General features: G+C 35.3%; 1 protein-coding gene across 1 annotated transcript; it reads right to left on the minus strand.

Annotated features, from left to right (window-relative positions):
* Nucleotides 1-216: 216 nt before the first annotated feature.
* On the minus strand, nt 217-21968 carry LOC115621411 (corticotropin-releasing factor-binding protein). Its single transcript, XM_030515058.1, has 7 exons — nt 21513-21968; nt 7716-7785; nt 2833-3119; nt 2622-2728; nt 2441-2559; nt 860-1023; nt 217-801 (listed from the first exon to the last, which is right to left on the minus strand). Exons 1-7 carry the CDS (start codon nt 21561-21563, stop codon nt 559-561), a joined length of 1041 nt encoding a protein of 346 aa, XP_030370918.1. The 5' UTR covers nt 21564-21968; the 3' UTR covers nt 217-558.
* Nucleotides 21969-22147: the final 179 nt, after the last annotated feature.

Raw genomic sequence — 22147 nt, forward strand, 5'->3', positions numbered from 1 at the left:
ATTAGTATTACAATTCCATATGAATCCTAAAGGCTTAGTGGCTATAGCCGCCTAGCCCATTTCAAAAAGTAAGCTAATTTATTCCCCTTGCGTTGCAAACTTTCCTAATAACTGCTGCAAATTTAATTACAATTAAAAGTTTTAATTGAGAAATGCTGTCAACTCTAGAAATAGACTCAACAATAATGCGCCGCCGCAGAAATTAAACATCAAATGTATTTTGTCAACATTCAGAATTTTCGATATACATAATATTTATTTAAAAGTTTCTTTGGTTTCTTATATTTCTTCAATTATTAGTATTATTTTTTGTTGGGTTTGGCTGTAGCTCCAAACTACCAGATGAGTATTTTTGACTGCGGATTAATTAAAATGCCACACGAGTGAGAGATTGGGGGTCAAAGTTCAAGTTGCTTGGGGGGTTAGTTTTACATTTTGTTCATGTTTTTTTTTTGTTTTTACATATAAATACATATGTTGGCATTTGTGTTTACACACAAACACATAATCGGTAAATATATAATCGTCCATATTTACATAGAATTGTCCACGATCCGCTTATAGCGCACACATAAGCGTGGCTATATCCAGATCCTGCTCGTCGGCCTTGCGCACCACGACAGCGACCTGATTCTGATAGCGACCTGTGGATAGCAGACGCACATTGGTCACGCCACAGAATATGGCCTGTTCCGGACCCGGCTCATTGGAGGCACCGCACACAGCACTGGCCAGCTCCATGGCTCCGGCATCTAGACCAGCGGATCCGCCAATTTCCAAACGATCAGTGAACATGTTGCACTACATTTCATAGAGAGTCGTTTGGAGGGATATGGTAGTCTGACATTCTCATACTCACATCATAATTGACCTTTTGTTGGGCACGCACGATCTTGCCACCAATGCGCAAGTTGGCCAGAGAAATGGAAGCCGGAAAGAGCGCGGAGAGCGTACAGTTGCGTGCGTGTCCGTAATTCGCCATTTTGTAAACGGCAGCAGTATCCTGAACGAGCACATTGCAGGCTGCAAAAAGGAAGATCGTACATACATAGGAAAACATATTTTTTATAATTCGTATTTTTATATATATTTGAGTTTTTTTTTAATTAAAATTAGTTCCTTTTTAATCAACTAAAACTTTTTAAGTTGGTTAAATAATTACAAAGAAATAAAAAAGAATGAAGTCAGCAGAGAAAAGATATAGGTATGTATATCTGTCTGTAAGTATAATATTTTTGAAGACAAATCTAGCTCAGCTACCTTTTTAATATTTTAATTAATTCACTTTTATGTATATCTTTTCGAGGGGAATTTTGTAATAGATTTTAAGCTATTTCCTCTTGAAATTTGTGCTAGAATCAGATGACAATGTAAACATTCTCTATATAGTTTTCTTGATACAAATGCATTGGTCCAGGAGAGAGGCGCTGAAAAAATTGAGCTCCGTTTAGAAATGAAGAAGCAGAAGCGCCTAGAAGCGCTTGAATTGAAAGAAGAGACTTAAGACTTAATTTAAGGCAAGCGGCCTAAGTCTCTAAACATCAACAAAATATTGAATGCACTAAAATTAAAAAACCCATGGCTTAAGGTCTATGGAATCCATGGCAGCACATTTTTCCCAGCTTGTCATAAAAGCCAATAAAACAGCCGATCAGCATATTTATCGACAGTCAACAAATCAATTGTGTCAATCAATTTTCTAAATGACGAACTAGAGAAACAAGTCTAGAATATTAAGCAAAATTTCAACATTCAAGGCTTATGCTGAACGAGTGGCTGATGGAAAAGTCTGTCATTGAATTATAAACATGTTTTGCGACCAAATGTACTGTATTTGCCAGTAAAAATGCTTCCTTATGAGGAATTAAATAAAGCTTGACTTTGTCAAAACCATATTTTATAGTTCCGTAAAAAGTGTGGCTTCATAAATTTTTTATTTCATTAGAATGCAATTTTGTACGTTTTAGAAACATTCCGACAAAGTTAAATGTCATATAATTTATTAAAAATGTACATAAAATGAAATATTTCCTATACGATGTTTTGACAATGTTTAAGAAAATGTAGATATTAAAAATAAAATCAAATTATTGTCAAACAATCTTCATATCAAATATTTATTTAATAAACAATTGAAAGAATATTGGTATTGGATGGCCCTTTCTGCTCCTTCTCATGCACATATGCTTCAAATATGTATAATATACATACATATTTTAAAACTGAAAATCTTAAAGATTTGCATTCTTTAAATTTCAGTAAAACAATTGTTTTTATAAGCCAAAAAGTAAAAATAATGAAACAAAAATTGGTCATGAGATTAGTTCCTTTTGATCTACATTTAATTTAAATATTTATTAGTTTATTACTTATTTTTCTTTAAAACAAATAAAAGATTTAGTAAATAGTTTAAATGAAATATATTGTTATAAAATCTTACGCTGTGTTATCTTGTGGAAGCGGACATTGGCCACAAAGGATCCCCGTGCCGGGATACGGTATTGCAAGAGTGCGGCATTCTGACTGGAGCGAAAGAACTTTTTGTTGCTGATGCGTGGCCTGACAATAAACAATTCATATAAAACCATAACACTATAATACAAATAAGTATGAGCACACACCAGTGCTTGTAATTGTTGCAGAACTCAAAGACTCGATCCTCCAGCGGACGATGATGATCCTTAATGCCCGGAAAGTATTCGCCATTTAGTTCCCAGCCATCAACGAACTGGCAAACAAGGTGCGATGGAAACGTATATATACATACAAGTATATTTGTAGAGGATGTAGATGTAGTTTAATGAATAAAAAAAAGGCAATAGACTGTCTTACCGCCATCAGACCGCCGGTCTCGCAATTAACATCGTAGTGTTTCATTGTAATCTCCACAATCGTGTCTGGCTCGCCAATCACATACAGACCGCACACATCCAGAGCAGCCTCAGCAGCCGCGGCGGCAGCAGCTGCAGCAATCTCAGCCTCAGCTCCCGCCTCCAGCTCCAGCAGAGTTGCTGCCTCCCTGTTGAGCACGCCCAGCGGCTGTGACGACGTCGACGACGATGACGGTGCTGACTTCTTGAAGATGTAATCACCTGGCTCGGATGCCACGTGCATGCAATCTGCGATGGGAACATAGCAGTGAGGATTTAATGACTGCAATGTATAGCTTAAGGCCCCAGGTCCCACCCAAAATCCGCCCAAAATGCAGGCCATTCGAAAGCAATTTGGCCAATTTCAATAAATTGCAGAAGCTTCTGAAAATGTAATTTGTGTGTGGGCTGGTTGGTTGGGAGGATGTCTGGGAGGCAGGACGGATGGCTGCTTGATTCGACTTTCGAGTTGCAGCTCATTGGCTGCCATTGTTTGTTTGTCTCTGTTTGCCCGGAATTCTGTGTGGTTGTGTGTTTGTGTGGGTGTATGTAATAATTGGAAATCATTTGACGGACTCCAGCCGTATATCACAGTGGTCTTCAGCGTTTTAATCAATAACAATTTATTACTTTCTTTCATTGAATAGTATTCAAAGCTGTTTGTAAAGAAAATTGCTTATACATTGTTTGAAAGCTATCGCTGATCAATTACATACGAGTAGTTTTTGACCGAATGGCGTTCCTTTAACTATTGGTATTAAACTTCCAATCAATGTCAAAATGATATATGATTGGACTTAAAACCGAAACCAGCCAGCTGACTCATAAACCACATTTCAAACGATAATAGTACTAGAAGAGAAAGAGAAGAGAGAGAAGAGAAGAGAAGAGAAGAGCAAGAGACGTAGAAGAGAATAGAAGAGAAGAGATGAGAAGAGAAGAAAGAGGATAGAAGAGAAGAGAAAAAGAGAAGAAAGAGAATAGAAGAGAAGAAGAAGAAAGGGGAGAGAGAAGAGAATCGAAAGAAAGAGAAGAGAAGAGAATGAGAGAGAAGAGAAGAGAAGAAGAGCTAAGAGAAGAGAAGAGAATAGAAGAGAAGAGAAGATTGAAGAGAAGAGAAGAGAAGAAATGAGATAAAGAGAAGATAAGATACGAGAAGATAAGAGAAGAAGATAATAGATATAATAAGATAAGATAATATAATATAATATAATATAATATAATATAATATAATATAATATAATATAATATAATATAATATAATATAATATAATATAAAAAACTAAAACATGTTTGAAGGTTTTTAAACACATTTTTAGGGCCTGAAACAAGTTATAGCATATCCAACGTTCTCAAAATTCCGAATCATTTGATTACTAGACTTAGAAATTTTACATCGATGTCGACAGGTTTTAATTGTAGAAAATGAAAAGATCAATTGTTTTTAAAATTTAAAAATGTTATCTTTTTTTTAAAACTAAACATTTCTAGTTAAGCATTTTTTTTTGAATTTGTTGTACATAAAAAAGGAAAGCGTACATTTTCCGAAAAAGTTTTAGAGAGCAGAAACGAAATAAGTAAATACAAAAATTGGATTGGAAATTATAAATTCAGCTATAAATAATAGCCTTTTTTGGTGCTAATTTCTCATTGCGAAATTCTTTTAAAAATAAAAAGTATGAATAGTTGCGAGGAGTTGAAGTTTGTTATCAATACAAAAATGTGTGATCATTTTTATAAAATTTATAAAATATTACAGTTTCTCCTACTTAACACTAATTTATTAAGAGAAATTTGATTGTTATATGGTCATGAATTTAAATAATTATACTGTCGTAATATTTTATTTATTGTTATTATATTTTAATAATTGTATTCTTTAAGACAACATGAACAAATATTTTTAGATTTGCTATTTTTTATTATTTCCTAATGGTTAGTGACAGAATTATACATTTTTATTTCAAAGTCGATTTTTTGTTAAATTTAATATGAGATAATGAAAAAAGTGATTCTGCTGTAAAGATCCAATCAACAAATGCTTAAGTAGGCAAGCTTCGCTCAGAGAAATTGTTTATTTTCACAAAAAGTGGCTTCAAGAAATAGTGTGAATATTTGTGGCTAAGAATTGTTTGTTTTAAAAAGATGCATGGTTCTTGAAAGGCATTATTGCTTCAAAATTTATTGAATAGATTATCAATAAGAAATCAATGTTTATTCTTCGCTTAAATACTGAATTTAGGTGTATTATTTTTAATGTATAAACAAAAATAAATAAATAGACCTTATTGGCAATGAGACAAATTACATTTAATTTCATTTTGAAAAACCCTAATTGCTTGCTATGAGGAAATCATACATTTGGTCTAGTTATGTTCTAGTCTGGACCACTGTGCGTGGCCTGTTTGCAACAATTAATTTATCATACGCCACGTTGGTCGCTCTGGTCACTCAATGCCACTTAATGCCGCCGTTTGCTGATTTATGGCTTGCATTATTAGCTAGATTTTGGTCCCTTACCCATCGATAGTTGGCTGTGACATACCACGTACCACGCCTTATGACCATGGCCAAAACAATTAATGAAGCGTTTTACTTGTTATGCATGCCCGTCACATACTTCTCATATGGCCCTGGCCCTGGCCCTGGCTCTGGCTCCGGCTCCAATTCTGGCCCTTGTCCATCTGCGTAGGCGTCCGAATTTGTTACGCACACACATAAATCTCCATAACTTTGTCTATAAATGTTAAACTTTCTGGCCACTGCTCCTGTGTCTACGTCTCTTATTTGTCAGCCTGTGTGTGCTTTCGGCGCCTAATTGTTTATGATGAAGCTTAATTGCATTTAATGTGCGACAGTCTTGGCATTTTCATACTTTAATTAAATGCGCTTATCAATTATCAATTAGCAATATGAATCATTGAAAATATTTCAGCCACATTATAATTTTATAATACCAATTAGGTAACTAGTCATTAAGCTATTAAGAAATTTGAAAGCAGTGCGGGCTAATGAATTATAATGAGTCAGCATTGGAAGAAGAAGCCTATTTATGTAAATTATTCAGGTATTGTATAAAACAAAGTAGAACTACTTAGAGTATGATTCAAGTGGCAGCTTTGTAAATTCTTTTATTCATTAATATTTTAACAATCTTCCTTCGTAATTATGAAAATATAATGTAAATTTTCTTAACAGAGATATTCGGAAATGAGAATGTGTAAGTATTTATTGATTTATGATTTAATAGTCCAGCAGCATCCTGCTGCGCTTTGAAAATGGCAGCAGTGCGGCAGGAGAGCACTAAGGGAGTGAGGCAATTCTGTAAGACACTGAGCTATTTTGTCCTGTGTGTTCTGGCTGAGTGATTTAATCGCTTCTGGTTTCTTGCAACTCTTGCATCTGTCGTCTGTTTTGATGCCCAGCTTCTTGGCGAGGGTGGCTACCAAGCAATGAGCTATGAGCCTGCATTCTTCGCTTTGGAGTTGCAGGAGGAATTATGTTCGTTTTTTGTCTCTACATGGTGCGGACCATCTTGCAGCTGCCAGTGTGTTCCCACTGGTCTGAACTTGACAGTTTGTGACAACACAATCTCGAATCTGCATTCTGATGAGGAGCTATGCTCTTAACCGTGCTAACTGGATTGGGATAATAATCTTGTTCCATTCTCTATTCTTATCGAACGTGTAGAATGCATAAATCTCAACAATTCGACCTTAGTATGTCAATTAGAAGGTCTCCCCGTTAATCCCTGCACCACATAGAAAATTCTGCATTACAACAGCGTCCTTGTACTCACGATAGGGAGCCAAAACTGCTTTAAATTGCCAGTAATCGGAGCTCAGAAAATTTGAGCCAAATTCTTATTTATTTATTTCTTGTTAAAATTTTTGCAAAAGCGATTGTTTTCAATGCAATTTCAATAAAGAATATGTAAACTAGCTTGTTAGCTTTGCCCATCATTCGAAGTAGCCATTAATTCTAAATTGGTATTTGCATTGAAATGTGAATGATTTACACTTTCTTGTTTCTTACAGTTTCTAAGCGCTAGGCAAACAAACTTTTTTCAGTTCATTTTTTTATTTTTAAATGAATCAGATGTTTTGTGCTTTGTACCTAATTTCATTTTTCAAGTTAATTAACCAACTTCGAGATAGTTATCTAGAAGAATCGTCCTTCTCCGCTAAATCAAAAATAGGACCCATTGCTATGTCAACTACGCAATAAATAAAAGCAATTATAAGTATGGTGGCCGCAAATTTCCCTTGCAGAGCATGCAAAGAAGTTATATTGAAATAAGGTTTTGTTGCTTTGGCAATGGCTTGTCAATGAAACTAAGCTCGTAGTTTGTTGCCATTGAGCGGGCACGAACGATAACAAAGTTTACAGATTCATGTCATCAAAATTTAATAACTTGCATTTCAACGGAATTTCAATTTAAATATGTTGCTTTCAACGCTCATTGAGTGGCTCCAGAGGGCAAGCAGTGGCCAGAACTCGGGTTAGTTTACAATATTTATGGCTTTTCCGCACGTGTATCCCTTATCCTGCTTCTTTTTATAAGTATGAACAACTTATATAAAGTGCAATTTGTGTCTTCTGCTTGAATGGGCTATGTGATTCAAAGTGCCTGGGCAAATATTTGACTAATATTCATATCGGCAATACTATATACGTACATATTTCACTGCAATATATTGCGTATACGCCGTGTAGTGCACATCAAAGGCATAGCTTGTTGAAAAAACAATTTTGCAAGAACAATTTGAGACTTTTGCAATCGTTTTAAGGGCTTGAGTGCAACAGTATGCAGTCCTTCCCCCCATATCCCGTTTGTGAACTTACCGGAGATTGTGTGGACATTGGTCGGCGGCGGCGGATAAAGCTCAAAGGAACGCTTCACTGTTGGCCAGGCCTGTAAGAAGTAAACAGCGAGAGTAAATAATGTGTATGTAGCGGGCTCTTATGAATGAATCAGTCAGTCAGCTGCCACAAAGAGCCCTTCAGTTCATACAAAAGATTTTTATAAATAAATATTAAAAAGGGACAAAAGGGACAGTTGTCCTGGCAAATGCAACTGCTACTAATGTGGGCTGCCCTTTGTGAGGCAGCGGCGGCAAAGTCAAATGCTTAAGCGATAAAATCTGCGGGATGCCAAGCTAATAACAACATCCATGTATTTTCTGTTTTCTATTCTATTTCGTGCTTTTTAACACAGTCAGGACCTGTAACTGTAACTGCGATTATTGCGCCATTTGGCTTGGTTACATGCTGACAGCGAGACACTTGTGCTTGTACTTGTTCCATTTGCTGTGCTTGTCGCTGCTTGTTTGACTTAAATGACCATTTCGAGGAACAGCAGGACACGGGGCAGACAGACAGTCAGACAGAATGGCTCCACATTGTGCCACAAAGTGCCAAATCAATTTGAATTTTTTAATCAAACCTAATGTGAAATATGCTGGTAGATTAAAAAAACCGTTTAAGTGATATTTATTCATTAACTTGCCATTCTCGAAAATGTAAACATATTCTTAAATATATTTTCATTTTTATTAAAAAATTATAAAAATGTTTGTAGAAGAGTTAGAGTTTAGCTTATTAAAAACCAAAAGAAAGGGAAATAGTTTTGTTTAATCGAACGAATTCTGTGTACTACAAGGTGCATTCCAAAGTAAACAGGACTTTTGAATCTAGCGCCCCCTGGTGGCACTATCTATATGTCGACTAGTGCGTTAGAATCTGCTATCTTTATCGACTGTCCAGTGAGAATTTCATGACATTTCATCGATTGGAAGTCAAGTTATTGCATTTTAGTATGTTTGTGTTATCGATGCGAAAATGAGCTTCGAACAAAGAGCCAACATTAAATTTTGTTTTAAAATTGGTAAAACTTTTACCGAAACGTTTCAATTGATGGAACAAGTTTATGGCGATGGTTGCCTATCCCGTAGCAGAGTACACGAGTAGTTTCAACGTTTTCAAAGTGGTCGTGAGGACATAAATTACGATCAACATGTGGGCCAATCAAAATTAGTGATCACGCACAGTTTCGCGTGAACCCATCAAAACTCAGCCGAAATCAACATTGAAATTGATGGAAATGGAATTGAACATCTCCAAAAGATTATGTCGCCAAATATACAAGCTTTAGCACTAAACTGCATTCATTTCTCAGCATATTCTTCAAATCAAATAGTACTTGCCCTTTCAATTCTAAATTTAGCGCCGAATTAATTGCAATTTTTCTTGCAGTACAAAGTGAAATTTTATACTGCAATCCGGCCAATTAATATCCCTTCAAATCTAATAATACTACTACCCTGTGTAAGTTCAATAGTTGCTTTTATTGCACTTCCCTTGTATAACAGGATTCCAGGCCATTGCAAAAGAAAGCTAACGAAGAAGCCGACGACGTAGTTATAGCGGCAGCTAAATACAGACACCATTCCGATTTGTAAAATTGCATTCCCAATAAAGATTTTTACATTTATTTTCAAACACAAATCCCGCCGATCACTTCCTCAACAAAAAAAAAAAAAACCATCTAGGGGCTTAGGAAGTTTTGGCAAGATCTGGGACTAAATGGAAGGTAGTTTTCAAAACTCAGACGCTTTAGTTTCACTCACATATCTTTGATCCCACACAAAAATAAAGTCATCTGGCAATTCTGAAACATCAATACTTTCATTTCAGAAAAGCAGTTTATAACAGTTAGATGCTAAATCTTTTCCCAACTGACCAACTTCCTACCTCTCTCTTTAGTTCATAAATTTATCAAAATTCCATACAGCTCAGCTTATATCAACTTACTTGTATTTATGTACATGTACATATTATCTCCATATTTCATGATCTCAAATATTAAATCTAAAAGTTAAAGTTTGCCAGATTACTGAACAGTTATTTATTTTCAGAAACTCTCACCGCAACTTGTGCTTTTTCCACAAAAAACAACTTAATTTGTAAGTAAGCTCACAGGATATAAGTAATTGTTTGAAGAACAAGTTGAAAACTCTGCAAATTCAAGCAATTTCGATATATGTTTAATTGGAGAAGTAGCTATAAATGATTCTTGCGGCTTGATGACTATTATATTTGACTTAATTCTAATATTTTGCAGTGCTGGGAAATGTGAATTGATTATATTTTCTTGTGACAAACTCTACTTTATACATATTTTATGCTGTCCGCTCTTAAGCTGCCCGTTTAAGAGAAATTTATCAATAACATAGTAATATAATTTCTTAAAAAAGCGACTTTTACATTACTATTTCAAAAAGTAAAGTTTTATGAAAAATCTCATGGAAAATTGTAAAATGTAAAATTAGGAAAACTGTCATCATTTCTCATCTGTTGCGATGTCTAAGCGTGTTTATTTTCTGAGATTTACAAATTTATTCCTTAATTTGCTTAAAAGCTAAATGGAAACTTAAGTGCATCTGCTCGCTGATGAAGGCGACAACGACAGCCCTTGGGGCTTAGAGAAGGAGAAACACTCAAGCTTTTTATGCACCGTGAATTTTGAGGAAAGAAAGGATATTTTGTAGCTGAAGCTGGTCAAGCATTGGTGCTGTCTGGCTGCTTAACAGCTTAAGAGTCGAAAAGCGCAGCAACTGAAAAAGTTTATAAATGGACAAAGCCAGGCAAAGGTTTCGAATGCAGCAACCCTTACTCTCTTAACCCAAAAATAGAAACACAAAAGCCGCTTACGACCTCTGCTAGAATTCTGTCTAGAGCTGCGGGTAGGCGAACCAACACGGGCCAACTTTTATGATTGATTAAAGGTAACCATTTTTTTTTTTTTTTTTGTATTACAAGTATTCCTTTTTGGGGTGTTAATTGAAATCGCTGGTGCGCAGCGAGGACGCTCGCACTCATTAGACGGTCTCGGACATTTGATAAATGGTGACGTTTTTGTGGAAACTCAAGCCCCGTTGGGGTTAGCCGCACTCGGTGTTTGCCAAATACGTTCAATTTCAATTGTTTGCGCAACACTCGAAAAGCCAACACGGCTTTGGGCCTTTAACGAGTTCAGCGCGTTACGAAACTGTCAATTAGTGGCAGCTTTGGTCAGAACTTTAGGTTACGCAGATATGGTAACATCTGCATTTGGACAACAGGATTTCCCTAGAATTATCTTCATTTTCGAACAAAATTTAAATATACATCCAAAGATTCTTCATCTTTAGAAGAAGCAGATTAACCATCGTGTACTTTGTGATTATAATATTATTTTACATTTTTTCCCAATTTCATATTTGTTTTTGAAATACGTTTAAAATAATTTCGGAATAAGAAATTATTTTGGTTAAAAAATGCAGATTGAAAATTTTCTTAACTTTTTTTTTTAACTTTAGGGACTATATTTTTCAGATCCAACTTCACTTTTTATTTTGGGCCAGATATTACAGAAATTAAAATTTTTGACATAATTGAGAATTTTTATATATTCCTGGTTTAAATTACCAGAAATAAATATGCTGATTTGGGAGCAACTTGTGCCCCAGTTGGAGGTTAAAATGAACGCAGCTCATCTTAACTAATCTTTTGTTTCATTGTGTAAGCAAAAAAAATTGTTTTCTTTATATACAGATATATACTTTGTTGATTTCAGAACAAATGCAATGCTACCATATACTTGTAATTTAATAATTATCCTTCTTAGGAGAGATTTTAAATAAAGAATATAAATTAACAAAAATCTATAGTTAGCAAATAGGTGGAAAATACGAAGAATTATTCTCAGCTGAAACTGTTTTTTGAATTAAGTGTTGGGGGATGCATTTAAAAAAATAGCCCCAATTCGAATAAAGACATTCCAAATTTTGAGTTACCAATTTCTTTGAATGCATAGATTCTTCTGACAAGTCTTCATTGCTGTCATTGAATTTCAGCACTTGACAGTGACGTAATAAATCTTTGTCCCCAACCAGCAGCATTGAAAAGTTAATCAGCGTCACAAGCTAACCAGGCTCCATTGCCCAAGAAACGTGAAATGCAGAGAGAGAGAGAGAGAAAAAAATCAGCACGCTTTTAACAAAAGTGACGACAGTCAGTAAATAAATAATAAACATGATCCTTTTTGAACACACTTGACGCAAGTTCATTTGCATAATAACATTGTTGAGAGGCCCCAGCCGAGATGTCGACTGAAGGACTCAGGGACCACAGAGGCGGCCCATGTGGCATGTGGGAGGCTGCTGCTATCGCTTTTTGTCAAACTAAATGAATTAGCAAGTTTTTGAGGGACTGAGCGTGGCATATGCCAAAAGTTACAACATAAGTATTTACAAGCACGCGTCCTCCAACTGTTGTCAAGGAAATATATTCTGAGGGGCCTCCCCCCAATTTCGTCGCAGCCAGCTGTGTGATTACACCCACAAGGGTTTCGGGCTAAATTGGTAGGAAGCGACTGTCACAACAAGTGTGAAATTTGATGTTGATTTGTTATTACATTTGTTTACTGGCGGCAACTTTGTTATTTACAAAATATTCCCTAAATTATTCATCATTTTAGTACACAGTTTTATTTAGATTCCGATTGCGATTTGGACCTAACCAAGCCAAAAATAAAGCTGATGCAAACTAATGCAAACTATATTAAGAATACCGAAGAATAAGGAGAAATTTAGGAAGTATTACGAGTACAATGTGAGTGCTGTCAGATGAAAATATATATCTAGTTTATCATAACAGTTTTATTGCGCGAAAGGTTCGAATCGTGTCCATAACACTAAACATTAATACAAAACATAATTAAAATAAGTATAACAAATAAAAGATAAGCAATAAAAGCATAATTTATTAATCTAAGGTCACGACTAAACTAAAAATGTAGATGTTGAGAAATCTTTTTGGGGCGCCAATATCGCTTGTAATAAATCGTTCTTAATAAATTCCATTCCCACAATATTTTCTGGCACGAAGTTTAAGTTAGACTTAAAAGCATTTTTTAAATAATTTATATAATCAATTTATTTAAGAGATAAATCATGTTTATTCCACTGGCTGAGGAGATCAAGGAAAGAATGAATATATATATGCCAAAGTCATTATAATTTCATTTTCCTCGATGTCAGACTATTATTAGATGCATACTAATTCTTATTAATTTATATTCTTCACCTCAATTTTCTATTCTTGTTATAATTTTTTCCATGGATTGCTTAATACCTTACTTGTTCTATTCCTATGACGATTTTAATTTATTTTATGTAGATTGTCAACTGTTAGTCCTTGCAGGTACTTATGCCTGCAGCAATAGTGTCTTGGGCGCAGAGTAAGCTGATAAACTGTTGCCATTGCATTTTATCTAAACCTCTTTAGGGCTGGTTCCCTTTTGATAAGTTTAGAGCCACAGTAAAGCCGTATTAAATTCTTTTGTTTAAACCATACCTAATGTTCTTTAAATGTTCGCTATCTTCTTCATATTAATTTATTTAAATGTACGATGATTTTATTTCCAAGTAACACAATTAAGTCTGCTCAAGACTTAAAACAAAAAGGAACAGCTGTATGGCTATAAATAAATTGTGCCAATACAACTAAAATAATAATACCCTATTTAATTTTAAGAATACATAAATAGCTTTTAAAAACTCCAGCATGTCACCAACAACACAGCTGGCGCCGGAGGCCTGCAAAGCTTTTCTAAGCCGAGCTAATTCATTTACAAAAACATGCCTACGAATTATTACAAGTGCTAATTATATCAAAATTATGCGCATTGTTAAGCCACCATTTACTTACGTCGGTCTGCCTTTAAGAACCACTTAAATATTTTGCTTTTAGTTAAAGTTTCGTTGTGGATAACAGCAACAAAGATGCCGCCCACACACCTATACTCGAATACGCCCGCACACTTGTTGCCGGACCTAAAAGGCAAACGGAAGTGCCGAGCAATAAATCTATCTCTTCAAATATTGACTTTACACCGACAATCTATTTTGGCATTTCGGCAGACTGGGCCAACAAATGCTGTAAGACGAGAGCGAGGCGTTTTAATTATGAAGTACTAGTTGAAAATATGCTTTTACGGGTTTTGTAGTTTGACATAAATAAGTAATGATTTGTGCATTAAGCTGACTTTGAATGTAAGTCCGCAAAAGAGACGGCCAACAAAGGGCAACGGGAAACAGGCAACGGGAAATGGCTAAGCATAGTCGGAGTGACCAAAAAAATGCAGAAAATGTTTGTGGCTCATGAAATATTAAAGCGGTTAGTTATATCTTAACTGCACGGCAAATGGATTTTGTTTGCTTTAGAGTAGAGTGGAGTAAAGTGAAAGTAATTTATACGCAAATATGTAGATGAACCCCAGGAGAAAGGATTCTCGAACTGCTTTTCATAACAATAATGATTAGCTTAAATATGCGCATAATGCTGAAAATGAAGTGAAGCTCAGTGAATTGAATTTAAGTGCGAGGGCAGAGAAATGGGGATTTCCTTTTGTGAATGCGAAACAACAATGATATGACATAACTGACATACTTATGTATGAGCCACAAGCCACAAAAGATGTGGTCGGAGAAACCGACTGAACGCCAGCAACATTTCATTCTGCGCTCTGAAACCCCAGATATTTAATTTTATGCTCGCATACATTTAATTACATATAATTAACTTATTAAATTTATAACGCCGACGCGTTCAATTTAAAACTTTGCGATTTAAGTGCATTTAACAGATGCCGAAAAAAATAAAATAAAATAAAATAAATAAATGCTCTTTGCGTTGATTTTACGCGCCTGCTAGTTAATTTGATTGCTCATACGCCCCATTGCCCACATTTATTTATGTGTGGGTGTTTGTGGGCTTGATTGTTTTTATTTTCATACGAGTACTTGCCCGCAGCTGTACTTTTAATTAATTTGCACAAAAGTTTAATGAAATGTAAAATGCAATTCGTGTGCAGGCTGCGCTCGAAAGCAGGCAACACAATTTTTCGCGTTCCCTTCTCCTTCACAAATCGAAGAGTTTCAATAAAATAAAGTATTAAATAAAATGTAACACCCAATGAATGGGGCACTTGTGATGCCGCCACCAAGTAAACAGTTCTTCAAGTGCCGATAGCATGATAATCTATATATTTTTTGATTGGCTGCTTTACGATTCTGTTACATTTCAGATAAGCGGTTTAAATTTGAAATAAATCTTTCTTCGTTTTTGTAATTTGGTTCAATGGCTTAACAACTAGCTTAAACAACTTAATATAATGAAGCAAAAATGTAACTTATATGTTTGCATAATCCGCCAAAATAACAATACAGAGTAAACTAAATTAAATCCATCGTTCGAACTAAAGATTCAGAATTTTAAAGCCAACTTGAACATTTTACGAATATTCTTTAATAATTGTTCAGGGATGATGTTGTTGCTGCTCAATGGAGAAGGTTTCAAATGTATTGTTTTCTTAGAAATGTAACGAGCGAAATTAATTGCTATTTTTTTCTTTCTCTCTTTCTATTCTACTTATAGCTAATATTAAGTTCAATTTTTTTTTTATTATTTTGAGGAAGTTTCAAATGTATTGCTTTCTTAGAAATGTAATGAACGAAATTAGTTGCTATTTCTATTCTATTTATAGCCAACATTAAGGTTAATTCCTTTTAATTTTTTATATTATTTTCACACTATGTTTCAGAATCTAACTTACACCGAAATCTTTATCTTGCCGCAGCCGAAAAGCATATCGGATTTCATTCGCATTCATCAATTAACAATCATTGGCATAACAGGCTATATCACTTATTGTTTCAATTATCCCCTGCGTCACACTTAATTCTAAGAAAAAATAGCTGGAAAACATTCACCCCTTCCCTTTTAGTTATAAAACGTAGAATTATTTAAATACAATTAGTTCGTCAGTGCTCTTCTTGTGGCAACTGGTAGTTAATAAATAATAATACAGGATATTAACTATACTTGTATATTTTGATTATTGTTTGTAATTTCATATTTGGTTTACATTTTTTGAGACGTTATTGCTAGTAAAAAGTATAAGTTATTAGCGAATAGGTTCGTTCATTGTAGTTTTAGTTTATTTATAAAATGGTTCAAAGAAAAGAATAAAATTCTTGTTTCACATTTGTGATTCATAGCAGTGGAAGATGGCCATATATGTCATCATTTAAATGGCTTCGCTTGATTATCTTCAAGTGTGAAAACTTTAGTGAAGAATGTTTCAAAATATATAAAAATGGAGTAACAGTTTGGTAATAGATTGCTGCTTTAAAAAAATTGACAACAATGCAATGAAGCTAACTCTGATTATAGGAGCTCTCACACAAGGGCCACGCTATTTTAATTAACTGAGCATTCCAATCTATTTTGCCTCAAAATAGGAACAATCTCAACTTAGCTGAGGCTGCAAATAAACTTTATAATATTCTACACATGTCACAGCATAAACAAAACTCATCAGCTTGTCATCGCTGCTGGCTGCGCTTGAAGTTTGCATTTTTGTTCCGCTGCAATGGAAAGAATTCCATTTCTGTTACGGAAATTAGTTACAAAACACATATATCAGGACGAGAGTACATACTGGTTAGCATCGAGTCTGGCACTGTTCGCCCATACAAGTCAAGCCACAGCCCACAAACCAATTCGAATTCGCATTTTATAGAACATTGAACACTGCAATGGATTTTATGCGACCCTTATGTGTGTCGGTGTATGTGAGTTTGTCTATATCTGTATGTGTGTGTGTGTGTCATATATAACATAATTCAGAAACGCAATTTGGTTCTCTTAGTACACATTTGCCTTTCAAATTTATGCGACCGCCTTGCCAGCTACAATGTGTTACACAATTTCCCTTCCATGCTTTTCCTTCCTATTTTGTTGTTGTTGTTGTGAAGGCCTTTCAAGCCTTATTGGCTGCTGATGTCTTGCAGTATGTGGGAAAGATTCCTTGGCACAGCTGACAAATTGGTGTCAATTAAAAGTTTGCGATCTCTGCCTGATGCACATCATCTATACAAGTGTCCACGAGTTGAAATATTATACAGGTATTTGGACCTAAAGTGTCATTAGTTTTTGTGTCGTAAATAAACTAAAAAAAAAGTAAGAGAAATGAACAACATATATTTGAGCATAAGAGGGGTGTATCAAAAAAAAAAACATTTTTTTAAAATTAATTTTATTTATTAAAATTCTAAATCTCATCACCGAAATGGGGAGTTAAACTGTCGAACCCAAACGTGATACGTGCATAATAATTAGAACAAAATCATCATCGAAATTTTATTTTTATTTATTTAAAGATGAAAATGTAAAAAATACACACGAATTGATAACCTCATCCTTGTTTGAAGTCGGTTAAAAATGAAAAAAAATCGATAAAATAAATATTAAAATAAATAAAACTAAAGAATAAAAAATGCTATAGAAATTACAGAAATATCTAATAACGAATCTGAATCGGTGGGCGAATTTATTTATTTATTTGCCAAACGCCAGCTATGCCTCGATTCGCACCAGACGGTAGCCAAGGGCTTTATTTGACCTAACAAATAAGAAATAAAGACGAAGAAGTACAAGGTGGGTTTCAAAGTAAACAGGACTTTAAAAAAAAAAAACAGAACAAATGGTTTTTCGGCAAAATCAATTTATTTTATTCAAAATAGTCTCCTACTGCTTAAATACAGCTTTTTGCACGTTCCAAAAGCATGTTGAACGAGTGTTTTAGCTCGTTGGCCGGTATGGCCGCCAGTATGCCTACGTCTGCATAACGCTTTCCTTCCATGGGCGAATGCGTTTTTCCGAAAAGGTAGAAGTCGCACGGAGCCATATCAGGTGAATACGGCGAGTGGTTAATGGTTAAAATGTGATTTTTGGTCAAATAATCGGTCACAAGCGTCGATCGATGAGAGCAATTTTTGGTCGTCAGTCAATTTGTGCGGAACAAACCGTGCACACACCTTTCGTAAGCCGAAATGTTCGGTCAAAATGCAATAAATCGGTGTTTTGGAGATGTTCAATTCCATTTCCATCAATTTCAATGATGATTTCGGCTGATTTTTGATGAATTCACGCACAGTTTCGATGGAATTTTCGGTGATCACGAGTTTTGATTAGCCCACATGTTGATCGTCATTTATGTCCTCACGACCACTTTGAAAACGTTGAAATTACTCGTGTACTCTGCTACGGGATAGGCAATCACTGCCATAAACTTGTTCCATCAATTGAAACGTTTCGGTAAAAGTTTTACCAATTTTAAAACAAAATTTAATGTTGGGTCTTTGTTCGAAGCTCATTTTCGCATCGATAACACAAACATACTGACACTTAAAATGCAATAACTTGACTTCCAATTGATGAAATGTCATGAAATTCTCACTGGACAATCGATAAAGATAGCAGATTCTAACGCGCCAGTCGACATATAGATGGCGCAACCAGGGGGCGCTAGATTCAATAAGTCCTGTTTACTTTGGAACACTCCTTGTAGCAATAAAAATAAAGAGGAATTATGATAAAAATAAACGAGGAGAGGTGCTGATATTATTTATTCTTGGAGTTTCTATGAATCTAAGGAATTCTGTTTTTTAGGAAATGATACAGTTTCAATTATTTTGTGCCAAAACAGACGACCTTTTAAACGTCAGAAGCATACACGTCAGATGTTCTTTTAATACCATTTAATTTAAATAGCCATTCATTTAATTTTGTGGTTTAATATCAATCAATCATCAATTCTTTGTATGTTGAAAGATTTGACTTAGGATTTCTGAAATCATTCGAAAGATTTTTTGCCAACACTCACTGTTAATTTCATTTGAATTTTAGAACACCCTTTTCTACCCGTGTGGGTGACATTAAACAAGGTGTGTTGCTGATGCGGGACTGTCAACTTTTTAGTTGTTTGCAGGTGTTAATTGCCAGCAGTTGAGTTTAGAGCTCAACTCGAATGGCTGTTTGCCAATTAGGACAGTTTTAGATGCTGATGCTGTCTGTTTCGACTTACATGTCTTAATTGTCAATATAAGCATGTGTGTCCTGTCTGCAGGAAAGAAGGATAACTGTTGGCGTTGGCAGTGACAGCTAAATGTTCAAACTTTTGCTCGGGCTCTGCCCCTTTTGGGAGAAGAGTGTGGATGTTAACATGCAGCATTAAATGCGCATCAAGTTGCAAGCTGCACTTTGGTGGGCGTGACGGCAACACAACAACAGAAGCGCCCCAACAAGAAGCTCCCCAACAAGTAGTTTCCCAACAATGGCATACAAGACTCTCCGGTCCAACTGACAAACTGGCAGACTGACTGACTCACTAGCTGAGTGAGTGGCCAGCTTTAGCTTTGGCCACAATTACAATAACAATGATATTGGCTGCTTCTCGGTTGAGGGTCCTGACGGTGACGATGACGATGGCGTTGGCGAGTACCACAATAAATGCTTGTCATTCGCACCCCAGAGCCACAGCCCACATAGCTGCTTGTTATTCCTTGCCGGGGCTTGTTGATTTTTCTCACTTCAGACTCACACAGATACACATACACACATACACAAATATGGTTGCACTGCAGGCAAGTAAGCGTAATGGCTCTTAAATTCTGCAAATTGCAGCAAAACAATTTACATTTATCCTTGGCCATTGAGTTGACTTAGCTTTGTTGCCACTGCTCCCCACAAAGGCTGCACTTGGCAGCTTAAATGGCATTTGTAATTCAACACCTTTTAGTGATTCTTTGCCGTTTTTGAGTTTATTTATGAATCCCTAACGGGAATCGGGCCACTTTTAGGCACCAAGTGTGTTGCTCAAGCTTCATTTTTATGTCCGTTAAGAAAAAATGTGTGCCCTATTTGCTGCTTCATATTTTATTCATTTTTCATATTTTATTTACCATTAATCCATACATCGACTTATCAGGATAGTGCCTAAAATGCTGACTTGTAGTAAATAATCATAAAAATTATTTAATAAAAAAATTTAAAAATTAAATAAATTAAATAAATACCAGTCGCAACCAAAGTTGATGAATGAAATTAAGCAGACACAAACAATTGAGAAATCAAGACGAATAAGGAGCTGACATAACATAATTCTCCATAAAGCAATACTCTCCAATTCGATTAGAAAAAGCAGTAAATACTCCAATTTTGCAACGTTTTCAGAAAAAGTTTAAAAGAAGCATACAAATGAAAGCGTTACAAAAATGTGTAATAGTTTAAAAATTAATTTAGTCTTTAGTTATTCTTTTTTCAAATGCCATACATTGTTAAAATATTTTCTATCACTAAAGAAGTCAGTATAGCGATTAGAGAGATTAGAGAGAGATACGAAATGATAATTGCATTATTGTTGCAATATTTAATATTAAATTATAGAATTAAAAATCACATTTTTAAAACGGAATGTACAATCTCCTTAAATAATTTAAACAATAAAACAAACAATCATATAAAAATAATTTAATTATTTATATTGCTTAAGTCAAAGAAAACATACATAAATTAGAATATTAAAATAATGAAACAGTAAGGATCATTCAAATTACAAAATGTTTTTTTTTTTACAATCAAATTATTTCATGGCTTGCATTTTTTAGAGATTTATTTTACAGCTGTTGTGTCTTAGAGAATATAAATATGAATATTAATGCATCGGATTTAAGGGCTCTGAAATTATCATCTGCAAATATTTAACTTTAAACTATTCTAAAAATTAAGTATAGTATTGAACAGATAAATAAATAATAAATAATATAAAGTAGAATGCAAAACACAATAAGTTCTGAGATATATTGCAAGTAAAAGCTTTCGAAATATAAATATAAAAAAAAATGGATAAATACAATTATTGGTACTTTACTTTAATACATATGATTTATTTATGATTATTTTCAATTGAATTTGGGCTTCAAATATAATTACTGCGCTAACTCCCAAACAAATACTTCTGTATGTAATAAAAACATTGCCTTAATGACCTTAGGACATTACCCTATTTTTTGTAGTTGTTTTGGTGCGACGGCCTTATCATTGTTTTGTGTAGAACTAAGCAACACACCATAACGACCATAAAACTTTTGACATTTGCGGATTGCGAAGAGGCATGTCTTAGTAAATATGATTATAGTCCTGCTACTGCCCCCGGCGGCCAAATGGAATGGGAATTTGCGGAGGTATGAGGGGACCAACTTTACGCTGCATATTCTACTATATAGTATTAACTTACATATGTGTATGCTTAGCATGTGGCTGAAGTTGGTTTCAAATATAGCCGCCAGCCGATTGCTACCAAAAATAGTCAAAATAATCAAAATAATGAATGTGTGCGGTTCAAAAACAAATAAATTGGTTCGACAAACACACACTACACATTGCTCACATGTGTGTGTGTAACATGACCCTAATGAAAGTTTTTTTTCCGATGAAAGAAGAAGTCAAAGGTTTCAAAACTTTGCCAATAAATGCGCACAACAACAACCAAAAAAGGACATCATCAATCGTTGTTGGCTAACGCCCACGAGTCACCGCAAAAGGATGAAATTAAATCAAGCCATTAAATCATAAATTAGAAAGACACAAAAAGTTCACCCAACTTGTTGATCGAATTACAAACGCAAGTCATGTACGGTCCGGTTTGGGTTCGGGTTCTGGTTCCAGCGGAATTAACAACTGCCCTCCACTCACCTGCACTCCCAGCACAACCATGGATAAGTAGAGATAAACGACAAGCTTCATGCCGGCGGTTGCACAAAGGATTCGTTTCGGACTCTAGGTGTTGATTCTTTCAATTAGCGATGCACGAACTGCCGACTACCGACCGTTGCCGTCAAAATTCACAAAATTCGCAATCAGGTAAATGAGCTCTAAGTCCAGGCCTATTTTTAAGTCACTTGAAGGCTGGCCAATGTCCCCAGCGGGCCTCTCTAATCTGATTTTTCAAGTAATAATAATTGATGTCAGCAGCAGGAGTGGCAGCAGCACGCAAAAGGCGCAACACTTGGCACGTAAATCCTTGCGACACGTCCCTCTACTAAGCCGACTGTTTGAATGGCCACTGGAAACCGTTACAAATTCTGAATCTAAAAGGCAAAATCGTGTGCAGCGCGCGATTTCCGCTTATTGGCCACGAGACGTCAACTCTGCCGACGACGACGACAGAATGTTGGCCCTTATCAGTGGCGCATTTCCTTTTATAGTCCTCGGCGTCCTGTCGCCTGCGTCGACATCGACGTCGTCGTTGTTGTCGCCTTCGTCTTTGTCCTCGTCCTCGCCCCCGTCGTCAAGCAGCCCTTTTATACAGTGTGCAAAATATTTCAGAG

This window comes from Scaptodrosophila lebanonensis, unplaced genomic scaffold (genome assembly GCF_003285725.1).
Source record: "Scaptodrosophila lebanonensis strain 11010-0011.00,11010-0021.00 unplaced genomic scaffold, SlebRS2 tig00000024-arrow-pilon, whole genome shotgun sequence".
Lineage (NCBI taxonomy): Eukaryota > Metazoa > Arthropoda > Insecta > Diptera > Drosophilidae > Scaptodrosophila > Scaptodrosophila lebanonensis.